Source organism: Scyliorhinus torazame, chromosome X (genome assembly GCF_047496885.1).
Source record: "Scyliorhinus torazame isolate Kashiwa2021f chromosome X, sScyTor2.1, whole genome shotgun sequence".
NCBI classification, from domain to species: Eukaryota; Metazoa; Chordata; class Chondrichthyes; order Carcharhiniformes; family Scyliorhinidae; genus Scyliorhinus; species Scyliorhinus torazame.
This window is the reverse complement of record NC_092738.1, coordinates 37,646,639-37,665,766: the sequence shown is the minus strand read 5'-3', so window position 1 is coordinate 37,665,766 and position 19,128 is coordinate 37,646,639. Positions and strand designations below refer to the sequence as shown.

At 48.2% G+C, this 19,128-nt stretch overlaps 2 protein-coding genes across 10 annotated transcripts in view; one reads left to right on the top strand and one right to left on the bottom strand.

Annotated features, from left to right (window-relative positions):
* The window catches only part of LOC140405537 (natural resistance-associated macrophage protein 2-like), a 214,439-nt gene extending 205,561 nt beyond the window's left edge, over window positions 1–8,878 (top strand). For all 8 annotated transcript variants that reach the window (XM_072494098.1, XM_072494101.1, XM_072494102.1 and 5 more), the window contains one exon: window positions 1,899–8,878. In XM_072494098.1, the coding sequence (XP_072350199.1) occupies window positions 1,899–1,939 (41 nt within the window). In that variant the 3' untranslated portion in view covers window positions 1,940–8,878. The remainder of the gene's footprint in view (window positions 1–1,898) is intronic.
* Window positions 1–19,128, bottom strand: part of LOC140405540 (HIG1 domain family member 1A, mitochondrial-like) — a 102,387-nt gene that overhangs the window by 54,034 nt on the left and 29,225 nt on the right. The window contains exons 2-5 of one of the 2 annotated variants that reach the window (XM_072494105.1): window positions 14,805–14,907; window positions 11,540–11,671; window positions 9,661–9,762; window positions 3,067–3,122 (exon numbers count right to left, since the gene is read on the bottom strand). In XM_072494105.1, the coding sequence (XP_072350206.1) occupies window positions 9,710–9,762; window positions 11,540–11,671; window positions 14,805–14,907 (288 nt within the window). In that variant the 3' untranslated portion in view covers window positions 3,067–3,122; window positions 9,661–9,709. Of the gene's footprint in view, window positions 1–3,066; window positions 9,763–11,539; window positions 11,672–14,804; window positions 14,908–19,128 lie in introns of both variants that reach the window. The other variant, XM_072494104.1, reaches the window with a different exon arrangement.

Below are 19,128 nucleotides of genomic sequence, written 5' to 3'. Positions count from 1 at the left end.
ATTACATTAATGGAGTTAACATGCTAGGGCAGCATGGTAGCACAGTGGTTAGCATTGTTGCTTCACAGCGCCAGGGTCCCAGGTTCGATTCCCGGCTTGGGTCACTGTCTGTGCGGAGTCTGCACGTTCTCCCCGTGTCTGCGTGGGTTTCCTCCGGGTGCTCCGGTTTCCTCCCACAAGTCCCGAAAGACGTGCTGTGGGTGAATTGGACATTCTGAATTCTCCCTCTGTGACCCGAACAGGCGCCGGAATGTGGCGACTAGGGGCTTTTCACAGTAACTTCATTGCAGTGTTAGTGTAAGCCTACTTGTGACAATAATAAAGATTATTAAGATGAAATTCTGGGAATTGAAAGAGATCCTCACCTTCAGTTCTACTGCAGCCAGTCTACATCTATCAATTCCCACTCACCAGCCTGCAACCTCTGCAAGGTGGGTGGGGTTGTTGATGCGCTAAATGTGGGGCAGTTTTGGACTATTTGGCCACGCCCACTGGGAACTGGATGGAAACCGATTCCATGTGCAACTCGCACAGTGAAGGTGTTCATTCCACCAACCTGCAATTTGACCCCGGATAAGGTAAAGACACTCAAGTCCCCACTAATTAGGTTGAACACTTTGGTTTTCAGGAAGCATTCTGAGAGTGATGCTGCTTTCGCACAAAGTGACAGGGAATGCACACTTTATGGGTCGGTTCCACGACTCATTACATAGAACATAGAAAAATACAGCACAGAACAGGCCCTTCGGCCCACGATGTTGTGCCGAACCTTTGTCCTAGATTAATCATAGATTATCATAGAATTTACAGTGCAGAAGGAGGCCATTCGGCCCATCGAGTCTGCACCGGCTCTTGGAAAGAGCACCCTACCCAAACTCAACACCTCCACCCAACACTAAGGGCAATTTATGACACCAAGGGCAATTTATCAAGGCCAATCCACCTAACCTGCACATCTTTGGACTGTGGGAGGAAACCGGAGCACCCGGAGGAAACCCACGCACACACGGGGAGAACGTGCAGACTCCACACAGACAGTGACCCAAGCCGGAATCGAACCTGGGACTGGAGCCCTGAAGCAATTGTGCTATCCACAATGTTACCGTGCTGCCCTTAAGAACAAATTAATCTACACTATGTTACGGAAGCTGTATCCTTTGCAAAACATGGCAATTCATTTTTTCCAATTAAGGGGCAATTTAGTGAGGCCAATCCACCTACCCTGCACATCTTTGGGTTGTGGGGGCGAAACCCACGCAGACACGGGGAGAATGTGCAAACTCCACATGGACAGTGACCCAGAGCCGGGATCGAACCCGGGACCTCGGCGCCGTGAGGCAGCAGTGCTAACCACTGCACCACCGTGCTTCCCTTCCTGCACCTTTTTTCAGGCTAACTGTACAATGGCTGATGGGATGAGCCAGGTCCTTCCTTCCAAGGCCAATTCCAAAGTGCTGACTTATTGATGTTGAGGATATTAGGCCAGTCTGTTGGGTTTAAGATTCCACAGGAGCCCCAGCGACCTCACCCATTCCAAGGTGGAGGCCAGACAGCAAACTATTGAACTTGGGGATGCATCGCAGCCAAGGTTGCTCCTGACCTTGTGCACTTCCCAGCAAGAATCACTGGACAGTGATCAGGGGCAGGAACCCGGATAGATTCCGTGCACCTACCCCGACCCCTCCTGATCTCAAGGACACGGAGGCCTGCGGTAGCACCCACAATTCCTGACCTGGCTGAGTTCAGGGAGGAGTCGCACACTCAGCACCACACCAATTGATTCATTTAAAAGTGAAGTCGGAGCAATATGAGCCACAGCAATGCAACTTCAGGTGAAGCCATGATCTGTACAACCAACTAATTTCACCCCCTCCAATTTTCTCTCCTCTTCCACTTAGACTGGATATGGAACGCCGATGGAACTCTCTCTGCTGAGTGACATGGACAACCACACGTGATTCTCACAGCGATCTGAAACTGATAGTGTCAGACGATTAAGATGAATTCCTTTTGTCATAGTTACACTGGACAGCCAGAGACTAAATTCACCGCTGAAGCACTTGGTGGACAGAGAATCTATTTTTACATAGAAACAATGGACATTTTTTTTGTCAAGTTTTATTGTTGGCAGAGGACCTGGGGCACTGTGACTGCCATTAAGTAATCATGTAACGAACAGACTGATTAACACCATTGGGACATGTGCAGTGTGGAAAATAGTCCAGCATTTCTTTGGAGGTACGGGAGAGGAGGCTTCTCATTGTTTTTCAGTTCCACCTGGGTCAGGGTTTTACAGCCTCTCTCACCCAGTGGGATATTGTCCCACCGAAGGCTCACTGCATCCACTCCACTGGAGGGAGAGATGCCGTGGACATGAAATCCTGGAATTTCGAGTACCAATCCCTTGCAAATGTTGTTAAATGTACACGGGTGTCATTCTGAAGCTTCATTAGGAGGTTTTGCTGCGTTTTGACAGTAGCACAAAAATGAATTCCTAACGTCTATACAGTGTTACGTTTATTTCTAAACTGCACGAAAATGGGGGTGGGGGCTTATACACAGACCTCTGGGCTGGGTCTTTCAAACAGGTAGTAACCCAAACATGGTGAGGAAAGCACTCGCCCCTTTCCAAGGGTATCTGAAATAGTGCACACATGGTGTGAAGGGCAGCGAATGTGTGCTGGGAGGGTGGAGGGGTTGTGAGGTTGTGATTCAAGTTTGGCATATGGGAGAAATGGCATTTCAATGTATGTCATGCAAATCATGGATAAAATAAAATGACTGCGGAGGCTGGAAATCTCAACCAAAAACAGAAAATGCTAGAAACACTCAGCAGGTCTGGCAAAATGTGTGGAAAGAGAAACGGCGTGAATGTTTCAAGGCTAATACAACCCTTCTTTGGAACTCATGCAAGTCATTTCTCCCTCAACATCTAACTGCACAGTGCAATCTGATCGTCCCTGTTAAACCCCCAGCGAAACACTGGACAAGCTAATTCAACATTGCTCCTAACACGTGAGCTCGCGTCTAGCCCTCAGCAGATCGCTGTTCCCAATCCATCCATACCTCCATTCACAGGCTGCCTCACGTGGCCATCCTCTGCTGTTCCAACTCCTCTTGTCCTCCAGGGAGAGAGAGAGAGAAAAAAACAGGAATGAAATCCAGAAGCAGGCTATCCCACCATCCAGGCAGCAAATACAAGTAATCTATCACATCCACAAGATCAATAGCTCCAATACACTGGGGCTGGATCAAGGCTATTCAGCCTATCCTGACGAAAGCATCAACCCTTCCTCTTCACATGACAACACCCAATTTGGTCTGGCACAGAAGTAAAACGGGAAAGGTGGCCAAACCATGGCTACAAGGGAAATTAGAGCTCAAATTCGATCCAAGGAAGAAGCATACAAATTAGCCAAGAAAAACAACAGGTCTGAGGATTGGGAGCAGTTTAGAATTCAGCAAAGGAGGACCGTGGGATTGATTAAGAAGGGGGAAATAAAGTACGAGAGTAACCTTGCAGCTAACATACAAAATGACTGTAAAAGCTTCTATAGGTGCGTGAAGAAAAAAAGATTGGTGAAGACAAATGTAGGTCCCTTACAGTCAGAAACTGGGGAATTTACAATGGGGGACAAAGAAATGGCTGAGCAACTAAATACCTATGTTGGTTCTGTCTTCACAAATGACGACACAAATCAGATATCAGAAATGTTTTTGAAGAATAAAGGGATTAAGGGTTGTGGTGTTTGGGCCGGAAAGTGGAGCTGAGTCCACAAAAGATCAGCCATGATCTTATTGAATGACGGAGCAGGCTCGAGGGGCCAGGTGGCCGAATCCTGCTCCTAATTCTTATGTTGAGGTACGCAGGGTTTAGTGAGAGGGAGGAACTGAAGGTGATCAATATCAGTAGAGAAATTATGTTGGGGAAATTGATGGGATTGAAGGCTGGAAGTACCACATCTACTGGAATTTTCGAGGTCAAGTTGATGAGGGGGAGCCAGTGGATGTGATATATTTGGACTATCAGAAGGTTCTCGACAAAGTCCCACATAAGAGATTAGTGTGTAAAATTAAAATGCATCATTCCTGATGTTAGGGGTAGTGTATTGAGATCTATAAAAAAAACTGCTTGGCAGACAGGAAACAAAGATTAGGAATTAACGGATATTTTTCCAAATGGCAGGCAGTGACTAGGGATCTCTGCTGGGACCCCAGCTATTCACAACATATAAGAATGATTTAGATGAGGGAACTAAATGCCAATTTCGGTGATGACTCAAAGTTGGGTGGGAGGGTGAGCTTTGAGGAGGATGCAGAGATGCTTCAGCGTGATTTGGACACGTTGAGTGGGCAAATAAATGGCAGATGCAGTATAATTTGGATAAATGTGTCATCTACTTTGGTAGAAAAACCAAGATGGCAAACTATTATCTGAATGGCCATAAATCAGGAGGGGAATGTGCAATGAGACCTGGGTGTCCTCGTTCACCAGTTACTGAAGGTAAGCATGCAGGTACAGCAGGCGGTAAAGAAGGCAAATGGTATGTTGGCCTTCATAACGAGAGGATTCGAGTACAGGAGCAGGGTTATTTTGCTGCAAATACACAGGGCCTTGGTGAGGCCACACCTGGAATATTCTGTACGGTTTTAGTCTCCTTAGCTGAAGAAGGGAGAACAGGACTATACAGGGTAGATGCAAGGATATTCAGGATGTTGGGGGTCCAGAACCAGGGGTCACAATCTGAGGATACGAGGTAGACCATTTAGGACAGAGATGAGGAGAAATTACTTCACCCAGAGAGCGACGAGTCTTTAACCACAGAAAATAGTTGAGGCCAAAACATGTTTTAAGAAGCATTTGGATCTAGCAAAGCAGTTAGATATAGCGCTTGGGGCGAGGGGGATCAAAGGAATAGGTTATTGAGTTGGATGATCAGCCATGATCATAATGAATGACGGAGCAGACTCAAAGGGTTCAATGGCCTCTTCTTTTTCTATGTTTACCTCTTGACTCAGTTCATCCCTGTACACATGTGCCTCCTGTTTTTACTTCCAATATGTAATACCATGCCCAAGTTCATAATAAACTTCATTTTCCACTGAACATCAAGGTGTGTACAAGTGAGCCTACAACTCCATCCCGTTTGTGTGCATCAGGAGGAAGAGCTCTGGGAGTGAAGCCCCTGTCCATCCTCTCCATCTCTGTCCCTGTCCCCCACCCTCCCGCGCCCTATTGCTACTCTTAGAAATAACTAGTTCCTTCCCTTCAGCATATTAAAGTCTATGCCATACCCGTCCTATACTCAAACCCCATCTTATAAAGTGTGTTGGTCCTGGGTTCAATATTACCAAATGCAGTTTGGAATTAAAGGTACAAGTTATCACAGAGCTTCCCTTTTTCAATTTGGGAGGTAACCCCAAAAGTGATCGCTGATTTCTCAGATACAATCTCGCCCATCTGAAGCTGTAATAATTATCATTCAGCACTCAACTAATGGGTCTGTCGCTCCTATTGGAAACTTTCGGTTTGCACTTTGTCCTCACTACACAGAGGTACGTACTTGGTCTACACGGCCCACATTGAAGGGGGTTCTTTATTTTCAAAGTGGCAGGTTGTGACTGGTGGAGGGCTGCAAGGATTAGTGCGGAGGCCTCAGCTATTTACAATCTTAATGATTTGGACAATAGTATTGCACCTGCATTATCGTGTTGAATGGGGGAGTTGACCTGAGGGTGTCTGTGGTCTCTTCTTGCTCCCAGTTCTCATGTTCGCAACAGATTCATTGGTGCCAGTGTCCCCCCACTCATACTCATTTCCCGGAGGCTTCCAATGCGAGGAATTTTCAGCCAATCCCTCCATGGTACAGTATTCCTGAGAGTGGCCCCGAGAAGGAGATTGGTCAGGTTACAGTTCTGGTGATTAGCTACTCTGGAGTCAGTTGCTGCACTGCTAAGGCAAGCACGTCCTGGTGGTATTCCATTTGCACATCAAAGCAGCAAGTCAGTCATTCAGGAAAAACATTGGCAAGTCATGTTGCAGCTGTATGGAACCTTAGTTAGGCCACACTTGGAATATAGTGTTCAATTCTGGTCGCCGGAGGTGGTGGAAGCAGGTACGATAGCGACGTTTAAGGGGCATCTTGACAAATACATGAATAGGATGGGAACAGAGGGACATGGACCTCGGAAGTGTAAAGGTTTTAGGTTAGACCGGCAACCTGGTCGGTGCAGGCGTGGAGGGTCAAAGGGCCTATTCCTGTGCTGTACCTTTCTTTGTTCTTTGAAAGAGAAGTATCAATGATCTGATTAGGGAACTGCCATCCTGTGTCCAGTCTGATGAAACAAAGCATTGGTTGGTTGCCTGAGGATACCAGGCTCGATAATAACTGATGCATCCAAGTGTCCAAAAGAGACACAACACTGGTGACCAGCTGGTCAGCACATTTGACAAACACCCTATGTATTTACATTGACTGAAGTTATCTGGGCAGGGATTAAGGCAACAATTTGTCTATTGTGGCTCTCTACCCAACTATCGCACAGCTTAAAATGGCACCAAGGCGTGAAGGAATTCTTCTGCTTCATTGACGTCAACGGCTGCAATCCAGATCCCACATAGAAGTACTCATCCAGTTTCCAAAGAGACAGCAGAGTGAGTTGAAGTAATGAGACTGGTGGGATGTGGTTTCAGTGCATTCATCTGCTGTGCAAAAAATAAAAAAATCACCCCAGCTCAATTCATCCTGACATTCAGTTTCCATGTTCTGACCATGACCATTCTGAGATTTACAGATTTAATTATTCAGTATGTCACCAAAAACTGACAGATGACATGTGGTCGCAGCCACGTTGTAACACAGATTTACACGGTTAGAGTCAGATTTACAAGGAGTCCACTGTTAAACAGGCCTATGAAAGCATGTGCATGCGAAGCAGTCCCAGATAGTTCACTGACACTTGTGCCAGTGCTTGAGCATTAGAGGGCAGGAAAAACCCAGGCTCGATGCACTGTTTGTGCTGATTGCATCCCTGGCATCCAGGCCTCTGCAATTGGCATTGCCAACCCCGAGTTAAGAGTGTGGCCAGGCTTCCTATTCCCAGTCATTATCCAGATTACCAGAAAGCAGACTGTCTCATCTTGCCCATGAGACCCCTCCTGCACTCAACCCTATTCCCATTAAACTGTAGCCCTCACAACTTCCCTTCGTGTCCCCATGTTCGCCGATATTGTAAACAGTCCTCTCTCTTCAGCTGTTGTTCCTCTCTCCTTTAAATCTGTCACCATCACTCCTCTGCTCAAATAAAATTTGTGACTCTATCGTTGTAAACTACCGTCCCATCTCCAACCACACTTGACCCCCTTCTATTTCACATCGACGTGCTGTCCCTCAGCGACATCATCGTAAAGCACAGCTCGACCTCACCCCCACCTCTCTCGACTCCTCCACTGTCTCGAAATGAGCAGACTGCTTATCCCACACCCAGTACCGGATGAGCAGGAATTCCCTCCAATTAAATATTGGGAAGGCTGAAGCCATTGATTTCAGTCCCTGTTCCAAACTCCATTCCCTAACTACCGACTCCATCCCTCGCCATGGCAACAGACTGAGACTAAACCAGTTTGTTCCCAACCTTGGGAGTTATATCTGACCCAGAGATCAGCTTCAGAGGACATATCTGCACTGTTACCAAGATTACTGATACATAGTAAATAGAAACAGGAGGAGGCCATTCGGCCCTTCGAGCCTGCTCCGTCATTCATTATGATCATGGCTGATTAAGTTCAATACCCTGATCCCGCCTTTCCCCCATATCCCTTGATCATTTTAGCCCCAAGAGCTGTATCTAATTCCTTTTTCCACCTCTGTATTATCACCCAACTGTGTATTATCAAACAAACTTCAACACAAGCCACAAAGGAGTTACATGGAGAAATTACCAAAAGCTTGGTCAAAGTAATAGGTTTGCAGGGATCTCTTAAGAATGGAGCGAGAGAGCAGAGGCTTCGGGAGAGGGGGCAGGATAACAGGGTTTTGGATGACTACAGGTTTCTGGAGTGTGCAAGATGCGAGGCTGGTCAGGAGAGCATTGGAATAGTCAAGTGTAGTGTAATGAATGTAGGAATTTCAGCTTTATTGCACTGTACGTATTTGGTGCAGTAAGGGTTTAAAACCTGGCTTAGAGTGTGTTTAACTGCTGCAGTCATGTTTTTAAAAGAAGCTTGTTTTGAAAGACAACAACGCTTTTAGGAGATAGAAGTGCAATTAACCACCATAAAAGCTTGGGCTAATGCAATTTAGTTTTGATTGAGGGGATTCACCGAGGAGTTAATTAGATTTCAGTATGGTGAGATGATATAATTGCTGGGTGGAGCTAAGACATTGGGGCTTTTCGAGAAAGCATTTTCAGTTGAGTTCTGATCTTGCTGAAGCCGAGGCCACGCAAGGCAATTTGTTCTTACTGTTGGTTGGTTAAAAGAGATTAAACTGTATTTAAAGCAGTGCAGACTTGTATGAGGACAATAGGGAACTGAAACAAGCCAATTTAAACAGCTATTGAAGACATTCAGCCAGAGTTCCTGCAGGGCTACGGACCGGAGTCTGATCTGTTCTGTAAAGCAGTGCCAAGAGATCTCTTTCTCAAATAATAACTCTGTAAAGCAAGTATTCCTCTGTGCCATTGGTATTTACAGTGGATTGAGAGATGAGATGGTTTATTTTCCTGTTGTTTAAGTGGGAATAAAGATAGCAATTAAGGGTATTGTACTCACCATATGGAGTAGTATTCTTTAAGGATTTATTGTAAGCTATTTTCGGGTGTGTTATAAAGCTATTTTAATACTGTGTAGTAATAAAGTTTGTTTTAATATACCATATCTCTATTTCTTTGTGCAATTGTTCCTGGAATGAGGTATTCTTTCCTCACAATCTTACACAATTCAAATACTATATTGGGGTTTCTGTCCAGTATCCTAGCAACTGTTGGGATCTGGTTTGGGATTGCAATACTAGAAATAACAAAAGCATGAATGAGGGTTTCAGCGACGGTAAGAATGAAGTCAGGACATGTCATGAATCAGCAATGGACACTCGGGGTGCATTCAAATGTCCGGCCACTCTTACAGGGTCACATTTCAAGTAGAAGCAGAAAAACAATAGGGAAAGCCACGACTGTGACACAAATATACAGGGCAGGAGGAAGCTGACTGCACAGCAGGCAGTTTCTCAGCAGCAAGTACTGTGCAGAGGATACAGTACTCACACCTCCAGCAGGATTTTTGGCGTGCCAGCGTAAAGAGGGTTGACGAAGGAGGTGTGTGGCTGTGAGCAGATGCAGAGTCAGAACAAAAAGCACAACCAGCAGCAAAGTTCGTTATTCTGCGGCCTCTCAAGCTGCATATTCCCCACATAATAATCTTGTTGAGTGGGTTTTGTGCATCTCCCAGGAGCTGGCACATTGCAGGAATCAGCAAACCCCCGTCATGGGAAAAAAGTGTGTAGTTCTGCGTAGCACCCGGGGAAAAAAAAGCTTTATTAAAAGCTTCAAGTTAGATTAATGAAAACAAATTGTAGTGTCCGTGCCGGGCCTCAACGTGAGGCGTATAACATGCTTCAAAAATCCATTGCAGATCAGTTAAATAAATCGAGTCATGCTCACAGGCCTGACTACTGTCCAAAAAGACTCTCTCTTTTGCAGGGAGGGGTCGCTATTTTTGCCGAGGTTTCCAGATGCGCTCATTGAACATAGAGTAGACAACACCTGGAAAAGATTGAAAATTCAGCATTACTGGGCTACTGCAATAGGAGTTTCTGTTTCTCTTTTTAACATTGCGCTTTCGGCTCAGTTTGCAAGTCCCAAGAGGTCCCAGTTACCCATCTTCAGTCTCTGCTGAATTAGCCAATTGCGACCAAGGAATGGTTGGCGTCTTCCCTTCGATGTCAGTGTGCGAAAGCTGGGAAGTGAGTGGGGGGGGGGGGGGGGGGGGGGGGAAGAGGAATCAGCCTCAGGGATCGCTACTGGAAAGTAGAGGGAGGATTGGGCTAGTGTGTGATGCGCCTACAGTTAGAAAGCCGACCGATAACTCACATTAAAAATGGGGCCCTTGGGCAAAGTGTCAGGGGAGCTAAAATCTGTGAAAATCATAGCCAGCAGGGAGTCAGGAGGAGGAGAGGGCCTCACTGAGCCCAACTTTACAACTCAGTGAAATGGAGAACAGGTGGGAAAGGGCCGAAGGAAGAGGGTGCTGTCAAACTTAATGAAGTGGAAACCTACCCGACTGTCAAAATGCAGGATGCTTTGATGCAATTAGCAATCTTGAACAATTGCTCTAAACTGTATGATACACCTGGACAGTAGCTTACTCACCCAAACCCGTGCTCATGGTTAGCCACTCCTACTTGAAATACTTGAGTCCAATTGCCACCGATCTACTCCAGAGTGTACAGCCTCTGTCACTGGCGCTGCGGGGAGTTGACAATGAGCTACCGTTAACCTCTCTCGCTGGGATAAGGGAGCGTGAGGTTGGCCAGGGACCTAGCTCGTGACTGTTCCCTGCAGGAAGCTGTGGGGTCGCGAGGCGAAGATGTGAGTGGCTCTGGGTGAGATGTGCTTCATAATCAGGGAGCATGCTGATGACTCTTGACTGTCCCACTATATTAAGTAAAACGTTCAAGCGGCATTTCCATCAATAGGCAAACTCAGGGGGGGGGGGGGAGAAATGAAGAATAGAAACACAGGATAGGACAGGAGAGGGAACAGTGAAAGGGGTGAAGAATTGTGGGGAAAAGAAATAGATACAGGTCCAAAACTATCGCCCCTCCAAGCTCCATACACTCCTAGAATATTCACAGGAGCCCAGAAAAGGCTTAAACTCATTTGTTTATTTAGTTAAAGAAAAAGTTGCAACACAGTGGGGCAGTCCATCCAGTGCCAGCCGAGACTATTCAAAGATGCCGGTTCAGATTCCGGCCAGCTTCCACTCCTGTGAGGGGAGCTCATACTCCACGAGTTTCACCAGGAGATCAATCGGGTCACCCCCATGGGTCGCATGGGGGTTATTCCAACTGCTACCCCCCCACTCGAACTGTCCGCAGTGTATGGAAAAGCTGCTTCAGGGGCAACTGGTCAGACGTCCCTTGGTAAAAGTTAAACAAAAGACAGGAGAGGGAGGGAAGAAATAAGACGGAAACATTATCCGATGCTTGGGAGTTTGAGGTGAAGGAGGTGCCAATCAGCTACTGGCGACAGTGCAGTAGCAGCTCACTCCTCCACTAGCTCAGTGAGCCGACATGGTGATCCTGCACTTTGGCAGGGAAATAGCCCACAAACAGCCCTGTGTTCCCCGAGGTGCATTCCCTGCGGACAATTTCAATCATTGTTCCAAAAAGGAGGAAAGAAAGGTGTGTCTTGAATTTTTTTTTTTTAAAGTCTCACTCCTGAAATATCGCCAGCATCCCAAAAATCTTTGTCTTGGAATATTTGCGAAGGACATTTTGTGGCAGTCTGGGGAATGATTTAATGAGTGCTCGTCTCTTACCCAGTGTCATTGCTCCCACCAGAAAGCCCTGTGCAGCCACTCTCATGTGGATCAGATGCACTGACATCTTGTGCTCGGATTTGCGCAGCTTGTTTAAGCCCAATGCCACGATAGCAAGACATCCCGCAATCCCTAAGCCAAATAAAACCACTACAAATTAGCAGGCAGGCATACACGCATTACCAACAGCATCATCTCCCCCCCGCCCCACTTAGGTTGTCAAGGAGTAGGGGTAGAAATTAAAGGGGTGCTGGCCAGAATTTTCCAATCCTCCTTAGATACTCGGGTGGTGCCAGAGGACCAGAGAATTGCAAATGTTCGAAAAAAAGAAAGGGTGGGAAGAATCAACTTGGCAGTTACAGACCAGTCAATAATTGAGAATCGTAAATTATTTAAAAAATTAGGAAGGAAATTAACAGCCACTTGCATAAGCAGGTTAATTAAGGCAATTCAGCACAGATCTGGTCAGAGTTTGAATAACTTCATGAGCTTTTTCGATGAAGTCACAAAGAGGGTAGATGAGTGCGGTGCAGTTGATATAATGCATCTGAGCTTTCAAAAGGCTTTTGATAAAGTACCACATATTAGGGCTGCAAGCAAAGGTTAGCCCCATGAGATAAAAGGGGCATTAGCTTGATGCTAAATTGGCCAAGGAACAGAAAACAGGGGCGTCATTCTCCGCCGGCGGGAGTCTCCGTTCTGCCGGCGCCCGGGGGTTTCCCGACGGCGTGAGGCTGCCCCACAATGGGAAACCCCATTGACCCGCCGGTGTTACGGAGACTCCCGCCGGCCGGTCGGGGCAGAAATGTGGCGGGGCGGGTAGGAGAATGACGCCCCAGTTGTGGTAACTGGCTGTTTGGCAGACTTGGGGTTTGGACTTGCGAGGTACAGTTCACAATTTTGAAATTTGCAGATGACATGAGATAGTAATAGATCTCAAGAGGACAGGCTGCTGGAATAAGCAGACAGATGACTGTCTGTGCGGAGTCTGCACGTTCTCCCCGTGTCTGTGTGGGTTTCCTCCGGGTGCTCCGGTTTCCTCCCACAGTCCAAAGATGTGCAGGTTAGGTGGATTAGCCATGATAAATTGTCCCTTAGTGTCAAAAGGTTAGGTGGGGTTACGGGGATAGGGTGGGGCAGTGGGCCTAGGTAGGATGCTCTTTCGGAGGGTTGATGTAGACTCGATGGGCCGAATGGCCTCCTTCTACACTGTAGGGATTCTATGGCAGATGAAAGTGCAACACAAGACATTTTGGTAGGAAAGCGAGCAGAGACAATACAAGGAATATGTGCCACACCATTAAGAGGGGGTGTAAAAAGAGAGGTGGGGAGAGGGGCGTGGTTGTACAGGACACATTAACAAGGCATGTGATTTATTGTCTCTTGTAACACTGCATTACCACTAGGGCCAAGCAAGGTTGTGCAATGGCCCTCATACGATTTACAATCTACCTGATAATGTCTGTTCACCTCAAAGATCAACTGCCCTCTGGTGTCAACACGGTAGCACAGTGGTTAGCACAGTTGCTTCACAGCTCCAGGGTCCCAGGTTCGATTCCCGGCTTGGGTCACTGTCTGTGCGGAGTCTGCACGTTCTCCCCGTGTCTGCGTGGGTTTCCTCCGGATGCTCTGGTTTCCTCCCACAAGTCCCGAAAGACGTGCTGTTATGTGAATTGGACATTCTGAATTCTCCCTCTGTGTACCCGAACAGGCGCCGGAATGAGGCGACTAGGGGCTTTTCACATGTAACTTCATTGCAGTGTTAGTGTAAGCCAATTGTGACAATAAAGATTATTAATTATTATTATTTTTTCTTCTTTTTCAAAAATAAATTTAGAGCACCCAATTCATTTTTCCAATTAAGGGGCAATTTAGCGGGGCCAATCCACCTACCCTGCACATCTTTGGGTTGTGGGGGTGAAACCCACGCAGACACGGGGAGAATGTGCAAACTCCCCACGGACAGTGACCCAGAGCCGGGATCGAACCTGGGACCTCGGCGCCGTGAGGCAGCAGGGCTAACCACTGCACCACCGTGCTGCCCTGATTATAATTATTATTAAGTACCACATTTAACCTGTCGCCTCCATGCCAAAACTAAACTGACCATCATAGGCGTACATCTTCCAGTTTCAGAGCTGTACACAACCCAGGTGCTGCAGACTGGCACATGCCACGACGTGCTGAGGGACACACTAAAGCTTGGGTCAGCCGCTGCAAATGCACAGTGGGGAAACGCTACTTACTGTCCAAGGCCTTTGGGTCACAGTACACCAAGGAGCTGGTAACACTATAGAAAACCTTGGACTGTATGCCTGACATTGAATGTATATTGTGAATATCATGGTTATTGTAACTGTATTGGGACACTTCAGAGTGCAACATGCTCCGTGGAGAAAAATTGAATATTACTGCACTATCCGTTTGACCAATTTGGTCTGGCATGGTGGCACAGTGGTTAGCACTGCTGCCTCACAACGCCAGGGACCCAGGTTCAATTTCAGCCTTGGGTGTGCGCGTTCTCTCTGTGGGTTAACTCCCACAGTCCAAAAACATGCAGGTTAGGTAGCTTGGCCATGATAAAATTGCCCCTTAGTGTCCACGGATGGGAAGATTAGGTGGGGTTATGGGGATAGGGGGGCAGAGTGGCGGATCTTTCAGAGGTTCAGTGCAGACTCAATGGGCCGAATGGCCTTCTCCTGCACTGCAGGCATTCTATGATATTTTAATTCACTTTTAGATATTTTAAGAATAGAGCATATTTTTAGGAATAAAATATAGGATCTTGGGCTTTGTAAGTAAATAGGGAGGCATAGACTACAAAAGCCAGGAGGTAATGCTGTATCTCCTTAGGACCCTTACTGAAAAATTCTAGGCATTTGAAGAAAGATGTGAAGGTTTTGGAGAGGGTTAAAAAAAATTACTAGGACGGTTCCGGAGATAAAGGAGGGTCAGGATGAACGTGAAGTGTGAAGCTTGTCATGGGATCTGAATAAATTCATTTGAATATTAAATGAGGCCCATGCACGCCAATTGAACTTCTGCCTTAAACACACCTTAATATCCCTCATGAAACTCTTCTGCATACTGTACATTTGCAGGAGCTAACACAATCGTTAACTGCACACTACCAGACAGAGTGAATCATTCCCTTTTACCCGTTGTCTATTGTGCATGTACATGTTGCTGAGGCACACAGCAACACAAGATGGCCTTGTCGGGTGCATGATTATACAACAAATTTACGACACAGAGAGACACGTACCGAATGGAATGAATGGCGATTCCTTCGACTTTCTGAGAAGCTTGGAACCTTCACTGTCATCCTGGGATGGGAACCAAGAATTATTCGATGATGACATGACTTCCTGAGAATTAAAATCAAATTAGTAAAACGAGAGAAAATGCCGAAAGAGAAAACAATCTTTTTATTTTATTTTATTTTTTTAATTCTCCTCCTTTTTCACATTTTCTCCCACATTTACATCCATCAACAATAAACAATAATCAGCAAGATATGTCAGTCCCCATAGTAACAACAATCCCATCTACCCACCAACCCCCAAACCTCAACCCACATGTTTACATAAACAAATGACAAAAATAAATCAGGGATTACCCGTAGTCACCCTTAATCTACACCGCTCCCCCCACCCCATCTCTCTCTCCCCGCCCCCCGCCGCCCCCCCCCCAGGTCTCCAGCTCCTCCCGTCCACTGCCTCTTGTAAAACTCCTCCCCTACCCTTGGTTCCTTCCCCCCCAACTTTCCACCCCGGCTAGACCACTCGGACCCTGCCAGGCTCCGATGGCCGCAGCCCCTCCCCCCACCTCACTCCCGTTCACTGGCCGGCTTAAACCGGCCAGCGTGGAGGCCCCCCGCCCGAGCCCCTTTCCCCCTTGCCCGGCCCTAGGAAAGTCCAGAAATCCCCTTTTAGCACACAAACCCCGCCTATCCACCTACACCCCAAAGAACTCTCATTTCGAGTGAAAGTCCCGTCCCTTCCCTTGTCCAAATATATACCACCTTGGCTCCTTTAATCTCTACACCCGCGTGCAGTGATACAAAAAAGAAGAAAATACAGTCATGAGGTTACATCGGCACATGGCCATTCCTCAGTTTGTCAGTTCTGCCACAGTCCTTCTGCTTTCGCAAACTCCTCCGCTGCTTCCGCCGTTCCAAAATAAAAGTCCCTGAGCTTGTATGTCACCCTCCGCTTCGCTGGATATACAATGCCGCACTGCACCTTGCTAATGTACAGTGCCCTCTTCACCCGGTTGAAGGCAGCCCGCCTCCTTGCCAGCTCCACCGTAAAGTGCTGGTATACACGTATACCAGCTCCAGCCCACTGCACCACCCGCTTCTGCTTGGCCCAGCTCAGGACCTTCTCCTTCACCCTGTACCTACGGAAGCACAGAGTCACTGCCCTTGGCGGCTCACTCGCCTTTGGTACAGGCCTCCACGACCGATGAGCCCGATCCAGTTCATATCGGGAGGGGTCCTCCCCCTCCCCCAGTAGTTTTGCCAGCATCGCGGCAAAATACTCAGTCAGCTTCGGTCCTTCAACTCCTTCGGGCAGCTCCACTATCCTCAAGTTCTGTCGCCTGGATCTATTTTCCAGGTCTTCCATTTTTCCTCGCAGATCCTTGTTAGTATCCATCACCTTCCGCATCTCTTTCCCCATTGAGGCAAGTTGATCACCGTGCTGCAATAACGTCTCCTCCACTTCCTTCAGCGCCTCCCCTTGCTCCCGCACCTCCGCCACTGCGCTCGCCACCTCCGTCCTCACCGGGAAACCGCCTCCTCCACCAGCACACTCCAAGCCTCCCTCATCTCCTTCCTCACCGTCTCCATGCATTTCTCAATCTGCGCCAACTGCTTTTCAAATTCCGCAGCCATCACCTTAGTTATGTCTTCAGCCGTAAGCAGTGCGGCCTCCCCTGGTGCTCCAGCCTACATTTTCCCTTGTGACCCCGCGGTGACCTTTCCACTCCCCGACAGACCTCCAGCTGGGTTTTTTTCGGCCGTTTTTTTGCTCACCCTCGACATTTTTCTTTAGGGTTTTTTCCTCCTGTGTCTTCACTGTGCCTCCTCCGTGCCTTCTTCCTTCTTCTGCCGCCTCCGCGGACCCTGGGACCGGGCTTAAAGCCCCGAAATTGCCGTTCCCGAGCGGGGGCTCTCCATTGTGCGGCCGCCTCCCGCCCGCCGTCACCGGAAGTCAAGAGAAAACAATCTTAATCCACAGCAGCACACGGTCGGAGAGACAGAAAGAGAGGCATTGCCGTTATTCATTTCTTAAACCAGGTGCACTTGTTATTATCATGGGGCGGGATTCTCCGTCCCGCCGCACCCGGTTTCCAGTGCGGCAGTGGGATTCTCCGTCCCAGCATTGTGGGCACCCCCACACCGTTGGGAAATCCACGGGCGTGAGTGCGCTGCTGGTCTGTGGGCCAAAGGATAGTTAAACAGGATGATGCCTTTCGAGTCTAGAACCAGTGATATTCTGCTCAGTAGCTTTCTGAACAAGGCTTCATTTTCTGCAGTTACAAGTTGATCAAAATAGTTGGAACAGATCAATGGTTTCCTGATTCAGACATCCTGTGACCTTTGGAGACTTAACATATTTTGATTGCTATTAGGCAGGATGAAGAGATATAGATCAAAAGATGGACACGCAGAGTGGAGAAAGAAATCAGGAGAAATCTATCTGAATGGTGGAACACAGTCTCAAGGAGTTGAATTACCTACTCCTGTGCCTGTGTGAAATTGGAAGCCTGGTCCCAGGTGAATGCTGCACCCAACCTTTCAGCACCGTTTTTAAGGCCACTCCTTCATTTCCTAGACATGAAAACCTTGCAGCCATCTCCCCCACATGATACAGACTTGGTGTAGAATCACTTCTGGAAGATGCATTATTAGTGAAACTTATCTTGCAGAGTCTGTATGTTTTAAACAGTGTTAGAGGAGCTATCCTGGCTAAATGATATAGGGAGTTCAAGTGGGCAGGAGTAGGTGGCTGTCTTTTCTCATATTAACCTGATAAATTCTTTAAATTCGAATTTTGAAAGACACATCAAAATGAATTTGGCAGGGGATATGGTCAAAGAAAAGTTGAATATTGCTGAAAAGATTCATGTCATTCGCTTGCAGTGACCAGGACTGCGAAGCTACTTGACATATGTGAGACAAAAAGCTTCATGTCTTTATTTTCAGCAATTCAAAGAGATGTGTAGAGGGAAAAAAATGAATGTTATACTGAATTCAAATTTGATCAATGTAATAAAAGTAGAAAATACAGGAAAATCTCAGCAGGACAGACAGCCTCCACATGGGGAGAGATGGAGTTAACTTACGGTCCGATATGACTTTTTGTTGTGAAGAGTTTTTAACATTTTCTGTTTTGAATCCAGAATCCACACTATTTAGATGTTATGAGTATTTGGGTTGTGTGGACAGCAAGTGAAGATGGCCATAGATTGAAGAGGTGCCTCTGCTTTGTTCAGTCACACTTGGGAGGGAGATGGGGGGATTGAGTGAATTAAATCAGAAGAAAATGGCGAGGACCAAGTAGGTGGAAGAGGGGAATGGATGGAAAGAAATGAGTTTGATATAGATCATCAATATAACAGGGGCTGAACAATTGTAATATGGATTTAGATTGGAAGACAGTGATGAGGTGCCCAGCTTACCCACTCTGGAGGCTGCCGCTCACAAGCTGTGCCCCAGACCCCAGTACCCTGCCCCGCTGCCCCCGGCTCCAGCCCAGACTGGTCCACAACCTCCAACTGCGTCATCACCCGCCCGCTCATTGGCGGTGCGCACAAAGGCTTTGCGTTCCCATTGGCTGCCACAGCTTCTGACGTCATGCCAGGCCTTTAACTGACGGCAGCGCGCACACTCCGAGCCGCCATTAACTGGAAACCGGTTAATCTCTGAGCAACAGTGATGGAGCATCACTCCCCCACCCCTCCCCCACCCCTCCCCCTCTCCCCCTCCGCCCCCTTCGCCCCCTTCCCCCTTCCCCTCTCTTCCCCCCCTCCCCCCCCTCTCACCCTCCCCCCTCTTCCCCCCGCCCCTCCCCCTTCCCCTCTCTCCCCGCCCCTCCCCCTTCCCCTCTCTCCCCGCCCCCTCCCCCTTTCCCCCTCCCTTCCCCCCACCCCTCTGCCCCCTCCCCCCTCTCCCTTACCCCCTCCCCCCCACCCCCTTCTCCCCCTCCCTTCCCCCCACCCCTCTGCCCCCTCCCCCCTCTCCCTTACCCCCTCCCTTACCCCCTCCCCCCCACCCCCTTCCCCCCACCCCTCTGCCCCCTCCCCCCTCTCCCTTACCCCCTCCCCCCCACCCCCTTCTCCCCCTCCCTTCCCCCCCACCCCTCTGCCCCCTCCCCCCTCTCCCTTACCCCCTCCCTTACCCCCTCCCCCCACCCCCTTCTCCCCCTCCCTTCCCCCCCACCCCTCTGCCCCCTCCCCCCTCCCCCCCCACCCCCTTCTCCCCCCCTCTTCCCCCCCACCCCCTTCCCCCCTCCCTCTTCCCCCCCACCCCCTTCCCCCCTCCCTCCCCCCCTCTTCCCCCTCCCTCCCCTCCCTGAAAGAAC